The following is a 20,141-nucleotide window of genomic DNA, read 5'->3' as shown; positions in this document are numbered from 1 at the left end:
TTAAAAGGGAATTAATTAGAGGAAATATTTTAATATTGCTATTTGTCCTTTCTCTATAATAGAAGTGTCGGAGATGAAAGAAAATTAGTAAGATGTATATGAAAATCTTCCTCCTGTCAGAGTGGGGTGCGCCTCAGGACCCAGAGTTAAGTCCTACCCGAGGCACATGAGACCCAGACCCAGCTGGCTCCACCCTCATTGGGCGAGATCCAGACCTGGCTGGCCCCACCACCGTCAAGCCCCGCCAGGTGGGGGGGCGCAACCTTAGGGCCCCGTCAAGCCCTGCCGAGCAGGGGGCACAGCCTCAGGTCCCCCAGCCTGGCGCCGGAGAGGGGAGCAGCCTCAGTTCCCCCGTCGCATGCCGGGTCGGGGAGCATGGCCTCAGGTCCCCTGGCCCAGTGCTAGGGCAGGGGGCGTGCCTTGAGGTCCCCCATCAAGCCCCACCAGGCAGGGGGGTGCGGCCTGAGGTCCCCCACCCCGGCCCTGCACCACATAGCCTCAGGTCCCTGCTGATCTCTCATTACGGGAACCCAACCTCCGCTGTGTGCGCCGCCATCTTGTGGCGGTGTTATGGTGTGAAGGTCAATTTGCATATTACCTCTTTATTATATAGGATTATTATGTAGGATGAGTGCAGTAGTCACTGCAGTGATACAGATGTGCTGGCGAGGATTAGTCTAGAGGTTGTCCAGGTGGCGACCTGAGGAGAGGACCAGGCAGCAGGCTGGAGGCTCGCCCTGGGGACTCTTTTCTCCATGGATTAGTCAGGATTGGGGTTGGAGGTGACAGAAGCCACTTTTAAAAGGGTTTCGGCCAAAAAAGGGAAGGAACAATGGATTGCTCCTATAGCCATGGGGAGGAGGCTGGGGCGCCACTCTGTGGTCAGCAGCGTTCTCGCCTGACGTTCCCTCCCCGTGGAGGGAAGAGGCACCTGAACCTACTGAAAGTAGAGACAGAAACGTTTAATGGCACGGAAGGTGCTGGGAAGGTCCGGAAGTAAAAGGAACAAGTGGCGGAGTGGGGCCTTGATTTGAAGGTGATTGAGCAGCCATAGAATAGGTACTGGAGAGCAGTGCACTTGGAAATTTGCGAGAAATGAACCCACAACGGTTTTGCAAAAGGGGGTGTCCACCTTCCCTACGTTTGGGACCCTTCAGAGCCAGTTCCACAGATTTAAGGCCAACTCACCAGGAGGTTAACTTCTAAAAGAGCAGCGGTGCTGATTTTACATAGAACACAGAACCATTAACATCAGAGCATGTGAAGATTTCACGCAACAGTGTCCCGGCCCCGTTTCCATAGCAATGCACAGTGGTTTAGGGAAGCGGTTCCCCAGGCCTGGCTGGCATTAGGAAGGACATGAGCATCCCCTTCCTGGGCCCTGGGGTCAATGGAGTGAGGTGGGAGGGGTCTCCCAGCCACAGAGTGGGGGCTGCTTCCCTCCTAAGACTGAGGGGAAGGAGGTGAGGACGGCCGGACATGGTTGTAGTTGCTTCGGGAGGAGCTGAGTGAGCATCCATGTCTGGAGGTCGAGGGCTCCTGGTGAGCTCGGGTCTCAAGAACCCAAGAGCAGCAGGGAGCACAGCAGAGGTCAGGGGCTGAAGGTCAGGGGTTGTGCTGGGGGGATGGGTGAGAGGAACGGAGATTGTGGGAGGCAGAGGCTGGCCCAGTAGGTGGGTGAGCCAAATGGCCATGTGCAGACAACTGAGATGATAATTAATAGACGCAGTGGTCAGCTAGGCAGGTCGGCGGGTTCTTATCCTTATTGATAACAACTCCTCACCAGGTGATGTGATGCAGTGAGTTCACAGCCCAGTGACTGAAGACTTGGAACCAAATGAGATGCGGTGCCCGGTAGTCCAGCGGGAAAGTGCCTCGCGGATATTTGTGGCGGGTTTTGCTGCCTGTATGTGCCGCCTCCGCTCTTGCTCTGTGGCAGGGACAGGGGTAGTGAGGAAAGAGGACAGATGCCGGCATTTATGGGGTGTCCCCTGAATTAGCACATGTCACTTAGCCAGTGGGAAACGCTCCGAAGCGGGTGGCCTCCCCCCCCCCCCGTCCCCGCCCCCGTAGGGGTGAGGAAAGGGGCCTGGGAGGCTCCAGGACTCACCCGAAGAGCCCGATGTGGGAAGTGGCCTGGCAGGATTTGATGCAAGTCTGACTCTTCCTGGTCCAGACCGTCGCCCATGGGACGGCTTTAATTCCATCGTCTCCAGACCAAGAATGACAGTGGGATCCCGGCAGCCTAGAAGGGACTTCCTGACGGAGAGGAACAGAAACCCAGGCACCCTCCCTGCTGTGGTGCATCTGTGGATCTACACACACATGCAACAAAGACCCCAAAACTGTACCCTGAGATTCTCAGCACTAACTTAGTTTCGCCCCACAGGTGTGGATGGTTAGCATAAGTTACAGGGATTTTCCTGTGTTGCTTCATCTGTGCCCATCACGGAGACACTGCCATCGCACGCTGATTTTCCTTTCCTCGCCCCCTGGGCACTGAGGGAGACCTCGCTGAACCATGCCGGCTGCAGTTCCAGACTTTGAGTGTTTGCCGGTCTGTGGACTCAGCTCTGCACTGCGGTGGGCGCGATGGAACCCAAAGGCACTTTTATGACGGCGGACTGGCGGAGGGCCCACGGTCACATGAAAGCTAAACTCTTCATCCCCACCCTCTGTGTTTCAGAGCAAGAAGAAAACTTTGAGTTTATCATTGTGTCCCTCACTGGCCAGACATGGCACTTTGAAGCCACCACGTATGAAGAGAGAGACGCGTGGGTCCAAGCCATCGAGAGCCAGATCCTAGCCAGCTTGCAGTCATGTGAGAGCAGCAAGAATAAGGTAAGGCCCCAGCCAGTGTGTCTCGGTTAGTTGGGCATCACCCTGTGCACCATGCACCGAGGGGTTGCTGGTTCGATTCCCGTCAGGGAACATGCCAGGGTTATAGCTCAATCCCCAGTGGGTGGTGTGCAGGAGACAGCCCCTCTATGTGTCACTCTCATATTTATGTTTCTCTCTCTCTCTCTCTCTCTCTCTCTCTCTCTCTCTCCCCTCCCTCCCTCCCTCCCTTCTTCTCTCTCTAAAAATCAGTGTTAAAAAAATCTTTATGATAAAGGTAAGGCCCTAGGGAGCTGCCCCCCGAAATCAAGGGCAGCTGCTCATTAAAGGGGTGTGGAGGCCTAGTGATGCCCAGGGGAGCACAAAGCATCAGATGACACATGACTGACAAGATCCTAGTCCTCTTTCTAAGCAAAAAGCTAACTGGTGGAAAATATTGGGGAAGACTTCGTGCCAATACCTATAAAATATCATGTCAGTCTCCTAGCGTAACCATGTTCCTATGGCCATATATCCCATCGGAATCTTTATTCTCCCAACTAATCCCAAATCCCACCTTTTCATTGCAAGTGATGGAATCTTTGGGATTCTTGTCGCTTATGTGGCCACATTTGTTTTTATTTCAGGCAGAACACTCTCAGGAAAAGAATGCAGACTGAAAAGATGCACTCGTCTGTGCTCATAAATGCACAAAATCCAAGTCCCTGTCCACTTAGACACTGACTCTTGATACAGACGTAAACAAAAGTAAACTCACACATGTGGGCACATGAGCACATACGTGAGCACATGTGTGAGCATGCAGGAAGTTGTCCATTTCCTGAGCTCTGCCATAAAGTCTTTTTGTGTTTTTTGTTTTTGTTTTTGTTTTTCAGTAATTAGAGGTAGTTACTTTGCATTTGTTTAGCAAGGAGAAGCTAAATGACTTCACCCTGCATTTTGTAGACCCCTGCCCCGTGATATTCCATGAACAAAAGTCATTCTCCCCATTTTCTTCTTCCCAACAGAGATTTCTTCAACCTCATTGTTTTAATGCTCGGATGTTTTTAACTCCTTTTCTGGGGCATTTTAGAGTCCTGGAGAGAATTTTCAAACTATAGTCAACTCGAAACTAAGAGAAAGGACATTGCCCACCGACCTGCAGTTTCATTTGTAACAATTTAAAGAAATTTCTGCCCATGATTTATGTTCAGCTCTGTCAGGGGAAGGAGTGTATCTCTCAGAAAGATGGAGTGTCTTATTTTATTACCCTCTTTACCCAGGGTAAACCAGTCATTATTATTATAATGTAATTTGCTGCTCTTTTTAAAAGTGGTTTTATACCAAGGTGGGCTGAGTCGCTGCCTCTCACTCCCGAGCACCTCGGCTCCATAGTCAGAGCCACAGATGTGGCTCCCAGAGCGAATGTAGATGCCCCGGTCTCCTCGCCCGTGGGGAGCCGCGGCGCGTGCCACCCACCAAACGTGGGGATGAAGTTTCAGAACAGGAGTGCGGAGAGCCAGGCTTGTTGAACAAACACATCTCCAAGTTCGATACAAAATCATAGCGTCTCGGGTCAGACGGAATCAGAGGATCTGGAAGCATGTCGCCTTTTCCCTCTCACACCTTGCCAGCTTCTGCCCGCCTGCCGTGAAACCCGAGGCATCACCTTCGGGCCTGATGCACACACCAGCCTTAAAGTGCTGCCCCATTTCTCCCACTAGACGTGTGCACGCACAGGCAGTGCTTTCCCAGGCAGACTCACCGAGCAGGGAGGAAGGAAGGCTCACGCCTGGGCATTGCTGAATAGGTGTGCGAGTGTGCACATGGAAGTAATACCCACAAGGAATAGCTTGAGGGCAAAATACTGACTAGTTGAGAATGGGCTACAAGGTATCTTAGCTGCCTGTGGATAATTCAGTAGATAGCAGGTGTAGACAAACATATACACCCATGTGCCGCAGAAATGAAACAGGGAGAGAGAGACAGCCGACACATCCCTGCTTGTGTACACACACACACACACACACACATACACACTCTCTCCAGATGCCAACATAAACAGTTAAACATACTTTGAATACTTGGGTATCTAACCAAAGGCATAAAACCCCAATAATGCATGGTGCTACCTAGACAGTAGCAATTAATAAATTACATTATTAGGTGGTAAGCAATACATTTTTTCATATCAAACATGAAGATAGTTTGACATGAGATAGTTTGACTTATGAAGAATTCTTCAACACAAATCAAGCTTATTCTCAATGTCCTCTGAAATGTAGTTGGCTTTTACCATTACATTAAATGTATGCAGTGTAAGCCTTACTAGTAGAAACGGTACCTATTCCTTTACCTGACATCTCAACGTCCAGAAATTGATCCTCAGTAAATAATGCGGGATGTGTGCAGAACTTTAGCGCTCTTTACAATGGAGAAACGTGGGACCAACCTAAATGTCCACCAGAGTGAGCGTCATAAGTAAATCACCGGAAGTGGAATATCATGCAGCCATTTAAAATGTTGATGTTGAAGAAAACAGGGCAGCATCGAGAGATGACAATATCTCATTAGTCTAAACTGGCAGGTTTCAAAGCAATATATACAATGTGGCTTTTTAAGAAGTACTTCCCTGTGTACAGATGTGCTTAGGAAAAGGCTACAAGAATTGATATCAAAATGTTAATAAAACTTAATTGTAATGATCATATCCTAGTTTATAGGTTTTCCTGTTCTTTTCCTCCTTCGATGTTGCCTTCACTTGCTTAGAGAAGACATTCAAGTGTGAGTTTAAGGAGAACCGCGCCCAGCCCTCTCCCACTCCTCCCTGCCCCACCCAGGCTAGTGCCTTTGTTGTTGTAGCAACTGGGACAGTCTTCAGAGGAAACATCAAGGCTGGTGTGGCCGTGGTCTCCGGACCAGGAATCATGACATTTGTCTTAACGATGCCGATTAAGCCTGACCCTTCTCTGATAAGCAGGACACTTGTTTTCCATCCTTTACTCTTCACACCAAGTGGACACACGGCAGTGAAAGTACGTTAACCAGTTACGTTCCCCAGGTGGCGGTTTGTCCCTGTTCCTTCACAAAGGGTCCAGCACGTGCCTTTGTCGTCATGTCTCGTAGGGTCATTCTCACCCAATAAATATTAACATGGGGGTTCCCTCACAGCGCCTTCTCGGGGGGACTTTTTCCTGAAGATATCGGAAAAGGAGAAATTGTTTGAAATTGCCCTCCTGCCATATCTGCTCACCATCTGTTTGAATTTTCTCTGACGTTATGAGTAGACATGTATGTTTCTCTCAGGTTTCTCATATCTTGCATTTGTGTGTCTTCTTGTATGTCCAGTCCAGACTGACGAGCCAGAGTGAGGCCATGGCCTTGCAGTCGATACGAAACATCCGAGGGAATTCGCACTGTGTGGACTGCGAGACCCAGAGTAAGTGGGCGCCGGGGAGGGCCTGGGCCTCCGCAGTGGAGAGGGTCGGTCGGAGCTGGATTGGGTGGTCCCCCTGCGCCTGACTTTTTTAGTTCCTGTGGCTCTGTAATAGTTGGTGCTACCGGAGGGCCCATTTATGGGGAGAAACATAGAGCCTGAAGGTCAAGTTACAGACACAGCAGGTTGCATAGCCTGATGCACGCCAAGCTCTGGCTGCTGCAGTTTCTCAGAGAACAAGGGGAGGTGGAGGGGCCGAGATCAGAGAGACGAGTAGATGACACATCGGCAAAGACTTGTTATTTTTAAGTCAAAATATCCAGTTTGGGTGAACCTGCTGGGAGTTATCCCATCCAAAGAGTGACGAAGAACTATTTGGCAACGTACATATGGCATGGACACCCCTCACTTGGTTGTGCCCCTCCAGGAACTAAGCTGGGGGCAGGGGGCAGATCTAGCTTCCAAGATGTTCCTCACTGCGCTGTTTATAGAGCAGAACATGGCAGCATTGCCAATGTGCAAGAACGAGGAGCTGTCCAAACCAGCGATGGCGATTGTCTATTGGGTGGGAAGTTCCAAGGATTTGCCAAAGCCAGATATTTCAGAGTAGCCACCAACATGTTCACTTTTTTAAGACACCTACGATAGTAGCAAGAGCTGACCAGGGAGTGTTTTCAAGCCAGACGCCAGGGAGGGGTCTGGATGTGAAGTCTGACCGGCTAGGGTTTTGTTGCAGAGACGCCAAGGGCAGTGAATGAGCAGTGATGGTCTGACCGCATGGGGCCCTCTGCTCTTCTTCCCACAGACCCCAACTGGGCCAGCTTGAACCTGGGAGCCCTCATGTGCATCGAGTGCTCAGGGATCCACCGGAACCTCGGCACCCACCTCTCGCGAGTTCGATCTCTGGACCTGGACGACTGGCCCATCGAGCTCATCAAGGTGATGTCGTCCATTGGGAACGAGCTGGCCAACAGCGTCTGGGAGGAGAATAGCCAGGGGCGGACGAAGCCCTCGCTGGACTCCACAAGGTAAGAACACGGAAAGGGGTGTGGTTTCGGGGCATCTCGCCAACAGTTAGACACAATTAGAACTGCCCTGGCAACCTGTAGGGGTGCTGATTAGACCAGCACAGAGATGTCTGTATTTAAAATGGGTCTTCACAGATGCGGCTAATTCAAGCGCCTTCATTGTTTATGTTTGTTTTTACACCTTGGGGATTCCTCTCCCCCTCCTAGAAGTGTATTAAGCTTCTAAACTTATGAATGCATCACTTTAATTAATACATTGCTATTAGACGTACGCTGCACCATTAACACCAATTATGAATTTCTGATTCTTTAATTTTGTTATTTTTAGATCTTTGATAAGCATCTACTCAATTGACATACACACACACAAAATAAGTGAGTTTATGGTAACAAAATATATTTTATTTCCTAAGATATATTTCTAACATGTTTAATCAGACAAATTTGGCATAATGTACGGTGACCCCTCATTAACGTTAATTGTTACCCAGTGTAAAAATCGCATTTATTTTGAGGCCATTTAGTTTCTCATCTTTCATTTACAGCTATGATAAACGGTTTATGAGCACACATGCATATTTAATGCACCTGAGAGGCGATAGAACAGCGGCTTCTGAGGGAACCTCGTTCCCGGAGGCAGGACAGACGCTTCCCTCTCCGGGGTGTCCGGTTCTGAAGTAGGGTGTGGGGTTCCCTCTCAGCATTCACGTCTCAGGGGTGTGGAGAAGCAGAGGGAGGCCATAGGTCTCCCAACCTGAGCACTTTTTAAATTTTTTTGCTGTTGATCAGACAACAAGGAAGTCCAAGTGGCGGCCAATGTGAGGCCAAGAAGTGGGCCCCCCCGCTAGGCGACAATCACGCTCCCAGTGGGTGGGCTCTGGATCGTTAACACTGAAGAGTGAATTTCTGGTGCCACCTTGGGTTCACTGGGAGAATGAGCTGGTGTGTGAGCAGTCCCACTCCTTGTGTCAGGTCTGTCGTGGGAGGGCGAGGGGCCTGTGTCTCCCACAGTGGAGGTTTACTGTGTGAGCTCTTGGTGGGTGAGTTGCAGCTGGTGATGAAAATGGGCAGGTGTCTTTCAGGCTGAACAGAGGGTGCACTTTCAAAATGTGTTTGTCTTGACTTAACAGTAATGTGGAAATCGGCCTGGTCACCAACTAGGAGCCTTCTTAAGAGATTAATTTTTGTTTTAATATCTTCTTTTTGTGTGTTTTTTGTTTGTTTGTTTGTTTGTTTGTTTTTATGTAGATGTAGTTTCCTTGGAAAATATTTAGGTCTGAAAATGAAAAATGAGGGGGAAACTGGATTGAGTATAATATATGAGTGCAGAAAACAACATTTAAAATTTAGGGTCAGAAAAAATTAACCTGATGCATTTTACCTGTTTCTATATAAAAGAAGCGTATATACTGTGGTTCATATCAACTTGAGAAAAGTTTGTTTTTTCATCTGTCACATTTAGGAGCATTTAGAGTGATTGGAAGCAAGGATGTGGGTTGATTTTTTTAATGGTAACTACTTGATATCAATGTTATCTTCTCTAAGTGCAGATTGTGTGGGGGGGATGTTTCATATTCCAATTCGTGTGTGTGAGTCAGGCCCTTGAGCATGTAAGTTCCCTCCTATCTAGTGTCATGCACATCACATCTTTATATTTTAGAGACTTATCAGAGCCTTCCTTCTTCGCAGATGGGGTGACTGCCGTTAAACCCCATCCTGGGCTTCCCTAAAGAGCGAGCAGAGCTGGAATTCCTCTCCTAGGCTGGGGAGCGGTGCTGGGGGGAAGTTACCTGGTGTTGCCACATAACTTGGTAGAATTCAGAAATCTGTACATTCTTAACCTTTTGCACTCGGATGTCGAGTGTGATGGTTATTGAATGTATCAATAATTTGAAATATAAAAAAATCCAAATAAGTTTGTATGAAAAGAAACTCCAGTTTTTTATTCTACTGCTGCGCTTTGTAAAATCTGGGGTATTTAAAAAATTAAATCCCTAGTAGAATAAAGGAATCGAGAAAAAAGCAAGCGAGTGCAAAGGGTTAACAAGATAGGCACCTATAAGAACTGAATGTTTCTTTGTGCCTTTAGTAATTTTCCCAGAGTTTCGTGTTTAATTAAATTCAGCAAATACTCTTGGACCACCTTCTCCTAGAAAAGAAGTGACAAATGGTTATTGTAATTGTCCTGTGGTCAGGGGTGTCCTTGGGGCCAGACGAGGAGGCCAGGGCTGGGCCGAGTTCACAGGACAGAGGGGTTCTCATGGCTGCTGTGCTCCTGGGAAGTCACGCTGGAGAAACAGCATCTGAGCTGGACTCGGGAAGGTGGGGTGATAGCCAGGCCTGGGGGTGGGAAGGGGGTTAGGCAAAGGCACAAGTGGGAAGCCCTAGGGCCCATGGGGTTAAATGTGGAAGTTAGTGTGGGGGGCGGTCTCCCATGGGGCTGGTTGTGGGGGATGGGTGGGGCCAAGAGCCGAGCCGAGGCCTGGGGGAGCCGTGGGAGGGTGGATAACAGCACCTGTGGGTGGGCAGAGGGTGAGTTGTTGGGTCTGTTTATGCCTCCGTGTATGGTCTGCTTTCCCCAGAAGGACCAAAGGCAGGCAGCAGCGTCATTGGGAGGGATGGCGATGAGGCAGGGAGGCCGTCAGAAGGCGTGGCCCTGGGGGAACAAGCCGTCCTGGATACACTGTGAAAAATGAAAAAGTCTCGCGTCCTGTTAGAACACCGCAGTCACTCAGACACCCCCACCTGCACTGCCTCCTGCGGTGTCTGCTAAGAGACACGAAGTACTCAAGGTCTGGGCTAGAATTTCCAGGTGGACTTCGGTCTGTGATCTGGTCTGGATCCTGCCTCTCCAAGACGGGAAGGAGACACCCCCGCCCCCAAGCTCACCCACTTTGGTCTCCGCGGAACCCATGATGATCAGAACAAACAGCCGGAGGGGTCTTTCATGTGGCCCTAATGTAATACTAAAAAGAAATATTTTAGTAAATGTTTATCTCTAGCCAAGGAAGACCCCAGTGCCATCTAGCCATCTAATTCTTTGAAAAGGGGCCCAGCTGTTTTCTGGAGATGCTCTGGTCCGTTCAAGCTTGTTCAGAAGATTCATTCTGACAGTGGGATATAATTAGGAGCGTGCTTTCCTCCCCCCAAATATGTCAGTCTGCACTGGACATACAATAAGACCCACAAATGCAAGATATGAGAAACCTGAGAGAAACATACATGTCTACTCACACACACACACACACACACACACACACACACACACACACGGGGTCAGGACCGTGGGGACAGAACACAGCAGATCCTTCTCCGAAGAAACAACCAGTCCCCAGAACCACCGAACCTTGGAGTCGCCCAGTCCTGCGGGCAGGGAGTTAGGGAAACAGGTGCCTCCGCCCGGCTGGCGGGCCTTGTGCCGCTGGTCCTGCACCCTGGCCAGGCGGCCTCGGCTGGCTCATAATTGCTTCCAGTGATTCTCAGCCACCCCGAGAACTGCCGGTCAAACCTCACCAGCACTGTGATCAATCGAAGCTGACGGCGGCGAAGCCGTATTGACTTCCCATTCCTAAACCGGGGAACCATTAGTCAAGAAAAGCATCTTTTAATTACTCCCAGGAAGAAAAAAAAAAAAAACCTTTTTGGATGGATTCTGCAACAACTGCCATTTTTCCCAGGGCATTCGATATGAACTGTATTGTCGCAGGAGGGGAGAGGGTGCCCTGCGTCCCCCCTCCGGCATGGAGGTGTAATTTGGAGAAAGGAGCGTGTTGGGGAGGTCGATGCCGTAACAATTAACTCCATCTGCGGTGGAATCTGAATTCTCCTCTCTAATTGCTATTGATACCATTTAAGCACACACTTAAAATATTGATTTTAAATGGGGAGTAACAGTAGACAACGTCAGCTAGATTGTAGAGGCTCGCGGAGGGGCGGTCTGCTGTCTGTAGGAGCAGGACTCGGGACGCACAGCCTGTGCGCTTGTGTATCACACCACGTAGTGTGTGGTTGCCCATAGGTGGGCCCTGGGGCCCGGAGCACCCGGGCCGGAGAAGTCACCAAGCTCCTTGGTCATCCTCTTTCGTGTGAAAGGAGAATTCGCTGGGGTGGAGATTATTAACGGCCAAGCGCCTGTGTCTTGAGTGAACGAAGGAGTGTGACAGGGAACTGGTCGGCGTGGGTACGCCTGTCAGGTGCTCTTGCCCCCTCAGTGCCTCGTGTGTCTTGAGTGAATCGGGGCTTCCGCGTTGCCACCACGCAGCAGGGACATCTCAGTCCACCTGTGCGTCCTCTCGCCCTCGGCCACGCATGGGGCACTGGGGACTGTCTGCGGCGCCGTGCGGGTCAGTCCTCTCTGTTCCTGGCCGTGGTTCACTTAGCGTTTCGGCTTGACTGCAGGGAACAGCGTTTCCTGCCAGGACCGAGCAGAGCCCTCTGGTGCCGCTTTCCTTCCTTCCTCCCCCATCTTTGTGTCTCTGTCGCAGCATTTGGCCCGTGTGGGTCCACAGGGACCGGCTCCCGAGGCATTTCAGTGCAGGTCGCCTGTTTGCGTGGCCGTTCGGGAAATCAGAGCAGCCCCTGTGTCTCATGTCCACGAAAGAGGCCGAGAGAAGCCCCCCAGTGACATCAGCCCTTCCTCTGATTCCACCGGGTCAGGACGCAGTCTTCCCCCTCTTGGAGCATCCTTCCTCTTTGTGTCATTATTTATCAGTTCACCTGCGTGCCTAAACTCCCTTCCTGTCTTTAACCTGTCAAAAGATGTCACTTCAGGCGGAAGACTTGGGGCGGGACTGGAGGTATCCGCGTGGGAGAGACGGGTGCGCACTCCCAGACCAAGCGGTCCGCCCAGTGATCCGAGTGATCCGAGTTCGGCCCTTTTGATTCTGGAAGGCCACTTCATCTTATTTATGCACATGGAGATATTGAGAAAGGGGAGATGTATCCAAACTGAAAATAATTGGATCCCCACCGCTAACTCTGAGATATTAAAAGCAGTACCACTTGGCCACGTCTTTGTCTCGTTAGGTTTGATCATGAGATCACAATATAGTAATCTCGGGCTCAAATTTCTGGCATAGAGACGCCCCGTTCCAAATGGGGCCTCAGGGAACACGAGTTCCCACAGCCCCAGGACTGTCTCATCTTATTATTTTTTAACAGTTCTTGGCCCTCCAAGGTCAATGTTTTGTCTCTTTTGAGTGTTCCTCTATGCTTGACACCTTTTTTTATTTTCTTTCTTTAAAGGGAAAAAAAAAAATGGGCAGGGGAGACATAGGCAAAAAAAAAAGGACTTTGCCATGATGACCAGAGCCCATCTGCAGTTGGGTGGCATCTGCTCCCCACATGTCACTTCCCTCATTAACAAGCAATTGAATTAATTAAATGCTACTCAGAACACGTATAACAAGCTACCGGCAGTGTCCAAATTAGCACTGATAATCAAGGATGATTTCCTTTATTATCCTGCTAAGTGATGTGCGGACTCTGATCTCCCTGTCTGCCCTCATCTATTTACATACCCCCAGCCTCTGCCTTTGGACGAGGAGGTTATCTCACCTAGTTAATTTGCCACGATCACCGAGCATGGCCGATGGATGCCCTGCCCCCGCGCCAGCGCCACCACGGCCCCCTCCCCGCCTGCCCTCCCCCAGCCCAGCCTTTGTATCTCAAGCTCACTGATAAATTAAAGGCCACCCCTGTGGTCTCTCAAGTGAGTAATAGAGGCAGAAATTTCATTTTGCAACTGGCTGATTTAATGATCCAAAGGGTAATTAATGGCCTGATTATCTTAATGTTAAATATGTCCGGCAGCAATTACTGTGACCTCCCGCTTGTCAAGGTCCGGGCTGTGCTCTTCTTTCAATTAAGTTCTCTGGGGCTTAATGGTATGAATAAACTCCTCTGATTCTATCATCCCGGACGGACACAGAGGGTTCAGGGAGCTGGGGGCTCGTCTGGGGTTTTAATCAGCCTGTCTTCCACTCCTGCGACCCGAGTTAACAGTCACAACAAGGGCAGCTTAACTTTCCTCTTCCCCTGCAGACCCCCTCCCCCGCCCCCCAAGCTCACTTTCTGTTGTTTTATTTTATTCCGTGTCTGGTATTTATTTCAGCGCTCTGAGGGAGAATTCTGTTTGTGGAGGAAGCCGCTGTGCTCCGTGAGGCTAGTCTCTTCCAATATAAATTATCATGTGAGCGCTGTGGTTTTCCTGTTTGACAGGCTTAATTAATTGGCAGGAGCCCCCGAAAATGACAGTGCCACTAATTGCAACTCAGAGTGAATTTCTGTCATCGTGGTGCGCCTGTCAGCGGGCATGCCCAGCCCCAGCCGGCAGAGCTGTCCAGCCTCCCAGCCAGACGGGGACAGCGTCCTGAGCAAGCAGGGACAGCGGCAGATTCTGGGGAACTGGGGGGTTGCAGGCAGGTCGTCTGCATGCCGGCCTGACATTTGCAGCCAGTAAAGTTGATACGTCCACGGCCCCGTAGATGCAACAGCTGCTCGGGGACCTCAGATTTTACTTAAGATATTGTAGTGACTTCTCCTAGCAGGCCAGCGTGGAGTCAGACTCTGAGAGCCATGAGTCCCTTAGCGACCGGTCAGGACTGGATGGTCCTCATTAGCACATCACTAAATAGGCTTGACTCTACCAGTACTCTGTGCCCAGATCAGAAATATTCCCCTATAAATATTAAGCCAATTAGGAAAATGAACAAATGAGAAGTGCAAATGCATGAACACTGCCTCAGAAATGATACCTACGGATTACAGCTGGCAACAGAGGCAGCGATCCGGCAAGCCAGCCGCGGCCCACGCTCAGCCGCAGTGCTCCCGACACAGCGCTCCGTCTAGACTAGCGCTCATCGTAAGAAAGGCGAATTTTAGAAGATTCTCCATAAGGTTGAGCAAAACAGGATCGCTTCTTAGAGACTAACTGCCCCTCACACCTGCCTTTGAACCAGATGCGCAAACAGCTTTGGTTGGGTGAGGATGGCCACCGCTGCCTGCAGACCCCAGGTATCGTTTGATCTTGTGGGAGACCAGGTGTGTATGGGAGCCAGCTTTGCAACCGGGGCTTGAAAACCCCTATCATTTCCTCTCTGAATCGTAGCCATGGAGACAAGCAAGGAGTCTGTTTTTTTGGTGTATTTTTTTTTTTTTTTTAAGAATTTGTATTGTCACTGGTAGACGAAAATGCAAGTCATCAACAAGCATTGCTATATTCTAGGCGCCCTGACCATGTGTGGGCCCCTGACCGTGTGTGGGCCTCTGTCATTTGCGAGCACATATAAAGGAATGTAACGTGTACGTGAGCCTGTTGAGACTTGATTTACATATTGTGGGAGACATTCTGAACACGGGCCTGTGAACACTCTCAGAACGGCTGCCTCTCTAGACCTTCCACCAGTGGGCGTTCCCAAAGGGTCGTTTCTCTCAGGGCTGTTCTGATCACCGTGCACCAGAAACTCACTCTTCTGAGGATCCACCCGGCGTTCTCCTTCCTGATACTGACAGAGACAGGAAACAGCCCCGGGTCCAGGTTCGCAGTGTGCTGTGTGCTCTTCCTTAGCACAGAGCCATCTTATGACGTGGCAGGAGCCCATGTTTTAGGGGAGAAGAATGGGGAGTTAGGGTCCTTGAGTCATTTTTTCCAGGGTCACACAGGACTGGAGGACAGATCACCTGACCAGGGTGTGAGTCCTGAAACCCACCCCTGGTCCTTCTGCGGCTGCTGCCCTTTTTCTGCTCAGCATTGTGCCCAGATCTGAAGGTCATTCATGGCATCTGGAGATACCATTGTGTTTACCAGCATCCCTCCCCTCTCCTCCCCTTGACCCCAGCTCATTTTTTAAAATAATTCTTTATTGTTGAAAGCATTACATATGTTCCCTTTTCCCCCCTTTAACCCCCAGCTCATATTCTTATTAGCCATCCTATCTCTGTGTATATATAGTGTGTTTACAAAGACATATATATAATTAGTGTACATTTATTATGTTTAATCACATAACTGCAATATCTTTCCACTTATAAAATCTAGAAGCCTCACTCGTGATAACTTAAATAAGGTAACAAAACGTCATTTGTTTTATATCTATTCATGTGGCAAACCTGATCTTTTCCGTTTCCCAGTCATTCCAAAGTCTTAATTGTCTGTGGTTGACGCTGATCTGAAGAGCTTCTACAGAAAACGGTGCCGAGAAATGTAAATATCTAGATCGACACAGGCACAGGGCTTAAGCCCCAGCTTTTTACATAACAGGCCTCCCACCTGCACTCCCTCTGTGCATGTCCCTGACCCAGCACTGCCTGGTGAAGCGTTCAGCATGTATTTCTCAGCCTCACGACCAGGTTTATTATCTGCAGGATGAAATGTGGAGCTGGGCCAGAGGATTTCTAATTTGGTTGCATGGCCAGCATTGTCTGCAATTTAGAACTTTTAAAAATCAGGGCATTTTCTTATTTGTAAGATGAAACTAGCCAGTATTTTCAACCAATTAATCATGTGAATGGAATGCTAAAATGAAACACTATTTATGAAGTTTCCTGGGATCTGTTTTTGTCTGGAAAACTCCACCAGCTTTGTGCCTGGGTCCTGCAGCTGACAGTGAGACAGACAAGTGGTGCATGCCCTCTTAGGTGCTGGGGATGGTCTGCTGATTCGGAAGGCGTAGTCCGTGTTTACTCTGCATGTATCTGTAGGGTGATTCATTGCAACATCAGCATTACCTAGAAAAGTATATTCTCAGCTCTATTCCAAACCCACCCAATCAGTATCCCTGGGGTGAAGTCTAGCAGTATGTTATAACTCTCTAGGTGATTCTTATGCACATGAAGGTTTGGGGAGCACCTGTCCACACCAAGCATAATAATAAACAAATGTCCACAACCCTGCCTAGGGTCCTCCTCCCTGTCTTCGCCCAAGTCCCTGGACTTTATTCCTCATTTCTTGAGACCCAGCTATGTGTCTTCTTTCTTTACCAGACTCTAATGTGGCCTTGCATCTCCAATGTGCCATCCTAGTAAGTGCTGCAACCCACTATGATCAAATGCCATATTTTTCCCAGGAATGCAAGGTTGGTTCGATATACAAAAATCGATCAATATCATACAACACATTAATAGAATGAAGGACAAAAGCTACATGATCATCTCAGGAGATGCAGGAAATCCAGTGGACAACATGCAATAATACCCTTTCATGATGCAAACTAGGTATGAAAGGAAACTTCTTCAACCTGACAAAGGGCATCTATGGAGAATCCACAACTGACATCATCCTTAATGATGAAGTACTCAAAGTGTGTTCCCCACAATCAGGAACAAGACAAGGATGTCCACTGTCACCACTTCTTTCAGCACTGGTTCAAGCCAGTGAATTAGGCAAGAAAAAGAAACCAAGGGCATCCCGGTTAGAAAGGAAGAGGTAAAAATATTTGTAGATGATGTGTTCACGTGTATAGAAAATCCAAAGGAATCCACAAATAACTATCAGAGCTAATAGATGAGTTTAGCAAGCTTGAAGAATACAGGATCAACATACAAAAGTCAGTTGTGCTTCTATACATTAGCAATGGAAAATTCAAAGTAAAATTAACAATTTCAATTACAATGTCATCTGAAAGAAAAATACACGTAGGAATAATTTAACCTGTATACTGAAAACTACTTGAAGACAACCTAAATAATTGGCAAGACATCTATCCTCATGGGTTGGAAGACTTGACTTTAAGATAGCAGTATTCCCCGAAGTTGATGTATACATTCAACACAATTCCTTTCAGAATCACAAATGGGTTTTTTTATAGAAATGAACAAGCTGATTCTACAATTTATATGGAAATTCAAGAGAACCCTCCCCGCAAAGATTGGCAAAACAATCTTGAAAGAGAATAACAAAATTGGAGGACTCATATATCCGAATTTAAAAACTTACTGCAAAACTATAATAATCCAAGATTATTGATATTGGCCTAAGGATATACATATAGATCAATAAAATAGAATTAACAGTCCTGAAGTAAGCCCATACATCTATGGTTAATTTATTTTCAACAGAGATGCTAAGAAAATTCAGTGGGGAAAGAATCATCTTTTCAACAAGTCTGGTGGAACAACTGGATATTCACATAGAAAAGAATGAAGTTAGACCCCTATCTCTTGCCAGATACAAAAATGAACTCCAAATGAATCAAAGCCCTAAGTGTAAAAACTGAAACTATAAAACTTTTAAAAGAAAACAGAGAGGTAAATCTTTATGGTACCTAAAGCATTGAGTGACAAAAGAAAAAAAATAGATAAATTGACCTGCATTAACTAAAAAATTTAGAGCTTCAAAGGACAATACCAAGAAAGTAAAAAGACACAGAAGGGCCGAAACCAGTTTGGCTCAGTGGATAGAGCGTCGGTCTGTGGACTGGAAGGTCCCAGGTTTGATTCCGGTCAAGGGCATGTACATTGGTTGCGGGCACATCCCCCAGTGGGGGGGGTGCAGGAGGCAGCTGGTCGATGTCTCTCTCTCATCGATGTTTCTAGCTCTCTATCCCTCTCCTTTCCTCTCTGTGAAAAATCAATAAAATATATAAAAATAAAAATAAAAAGACACAGAAGGACTGAAAATTTGAAAACCAAATGTCTAGTAAGAGCCTAGTATCCAGAATGTATAAAGAATGAGTATAATTCTGCAGTAGAAAACAAATGACTCAATTTATAAATGTGCAAAATCTTTGGACATTTCTCTAAAGCAGGTATACAAATAACCCACATGTAAAGATGCAAAATATTATTTATTAGGGAAATGCAAATCCAGCCACACTGAGCCACTGCTTCTCACCCACTGGGATGGCCACAATGGAAAGGCAGTGGCAGGTGTTGGCGTGGGTGTGTGACAGTTGGAACCCTCGTACTGCCAGTGAGAATATTAAATAGCACAGCTACTTGGGAAAACACCCTGGAGGTTCCTCAAAAAATTAACCATAAACTTAACCATATGACCCAGCAATTCCTCTTCTAAGCATATACCTGACAGAAACAAACGCATGTCCATACAAAAGTTGTGCATTTGTGTTCATAGCAGCATTCTTCACAATAGCCCCAAAGTAGAAACAGTCCAGATGTCCATAAAATGAAAGTAGGTGTACAAAAGGTGGTATACCCACACAGCGGGTTCTTTAGACACGGAAAGGAATACAGTACCATACACACTACAACATGGGTGAACCTTGGAAACGTCATACTGAGTGGAAGGAGCCAGGTGCAAAAGACCACATATCACATGACTCCCACTTACGTGCAGCAGCCAGACCAGGCGGATCCACGGAGGCAGGTGGATAGGGCCAGGGTGTGGGGAGGGACAACGGGTGGGGGGTGTCTGCTGAATGGGTGGGTTCAGGGTTTGATCTGGATTTCCATGGTGGTGATGGCTCTATGGCCTTGTAAATATGCTAAAACCACTAGGTCATACACATTGAAAGGAGGAGTTTTATAGTATGTGAATATGTAAAAAAAAAATTTTTTTTAAAGGCAAGAAGGAAATTTCAATGAGAAGAGATGGGGAGGGCATTCCACCAAGAGAACCTTCGGGCCAAGGTGTAAATCGCTCAGGGCGGCTGAAGCCGGGCTGGGGAGAGGTCTCCGGCTGGCATGCCACCCCCTCGTTTGGCACAGGAGCCCGTGCAGGAGGGGATCCGGCATAGTGCTCTGAGCAGGATTTGCATTTGAGCCAAAACTCCCTGACTTGGAGGGAGTGAGACCAGGTAGAAGGTGGTGCCTCGTGTCCGGAATGAGTGAGTGTGAATGAGAGAGAATCGCCGCCAGGTGCTCAGGGCCTGCGAGGAGCCTGCGAAAGGCCAGGCGCAACATAGCCACGGCCTCCTGGAATCCACAGGGCAAATCGACGTCATTCGTCTGCTCTGACGCTAAAGGAAACTGGTTTCAGTCACTCGGCCTGTGAAGCCAGAATTGAACACCAGTCCTGCTGACTCACAGACCGCCTAGGAGGCAGCCTGGCCAAAGAGATGTAGGACATCACACCAGCAGGACTCACCCACCCTGGAGGCCTGGAGAGAGAGACAGACATCCACCGTGAGGATTAGTGTTCTCTCTGGGGCCATGGGGCGCATGGAAAGGTCTTTAAACGACAAGCAGAACAAACAAAAGGTAATTTCAGTCGTAAAACCCTGACAGTTTGAGTTTGTGCTAATAAAGGTGGCAGGTGCACATGGTTGTGACCAGGGACATTGACAAGGTCGTTAAGCTGAGGCCGAGCCCTGCGATCCCGTCATGCTCTGGAGAGGGATCTCTGGGCTTGGGGACAGAGCATCCAAAACCAGCAGGACAAAGCCAGCCTCCCCCGGCTGCGAGCCCCGATCTCTGAGACACTGCTTGAGTTCCTGGAGAATGGGAACAGCGGTGGCTAGAGCTTCACATAAGTGTTATCTGTAATGGATACAAAATTTCACCCACCTGGGGTCTGGAAGATGGACGTTACCTGGGGTACGCATCACTCAATCTTAGGGACGCACTTGCATAGAAAAGCATCTCTAATGTGTGTCCCTGGAGGACGAAGACAGCCCTGATGACCTGCCTGTGACTTCTCCTGAGGACCCCCAAGGCCGGCCTCATCTGTCTCGCACCCATCCTCACCATCCTCGAAGTTAGGAGATACCTGTTTAAACCGGAGAAGAGGACACCGGCCGGGCAGGTGCTTGCCTGTGGTCTAACCCAGGACTTGGAGGAGGCTTGTTATCCAGAGGCTCCTAAAGGAAATGGGCCACATGCTCATGAGCATGGAATTCAGTGTATAAGTGACCAGGGTCCTTGTGCCAGTGCCTTCTCACTCCTGTGCTTTCGGCTCAGGGAGT

The 20,141-nt window shown here is 48.6% G+C and overlaps 1 protein-coding gene across 4 annotated transcripts in view; it reads left to right on the top strand.

Moving 5' to 3' along the window:
- The window catches only part of AGAP1 (ArfGAP with GTPase domain, ankyrin repeat and PH domain 1), a 410,505-nt gene that overhangs the window by 358,732 nt on the left and 31,632 nt on the right, over positions 1-20,141 (top strand). For all 4 annotated transcript variants that reach the window (XM_008138427.3, XM_008138426.3, XM_054722794.1 and 1 more), the window contains 3 exons: positions 2,687-2,841; positions 6,166-6,256; positions 7,059-7,281. In XM_008138427.3, the coding sequence (XP_008136649.1) occupies positions 2,687-2,841; positions 6,166-6,256; positions 7,059-7,281 (469 nt within the window). The remainder of the gene's footprint in view (positions 1-2,686; positions 2,842-6,165; positions 6,257-7,058; positions 7,282-20,141) is intronic.

This window comes from Eptesicus fuscus, chromosome 11 (genome assembly GCF_027574615.1).
Source record: "Eptesicus fuscus isolate TK198812 chromosome 11, DD_ASM_mEF_20220401, whole genome shotgun sequence".
Classification (NCBI taxonomy): Eukaryota; Metazoa; Chordata; class Mammalia; order Chiroptera; family Vespertilionidae; genus Eptesicus; species Eptesicus fuscus.
Note: the sequence above shows the minus strand (reverse complement) of the source record. Positions and strands in the feature narration are given on the sequence as shown.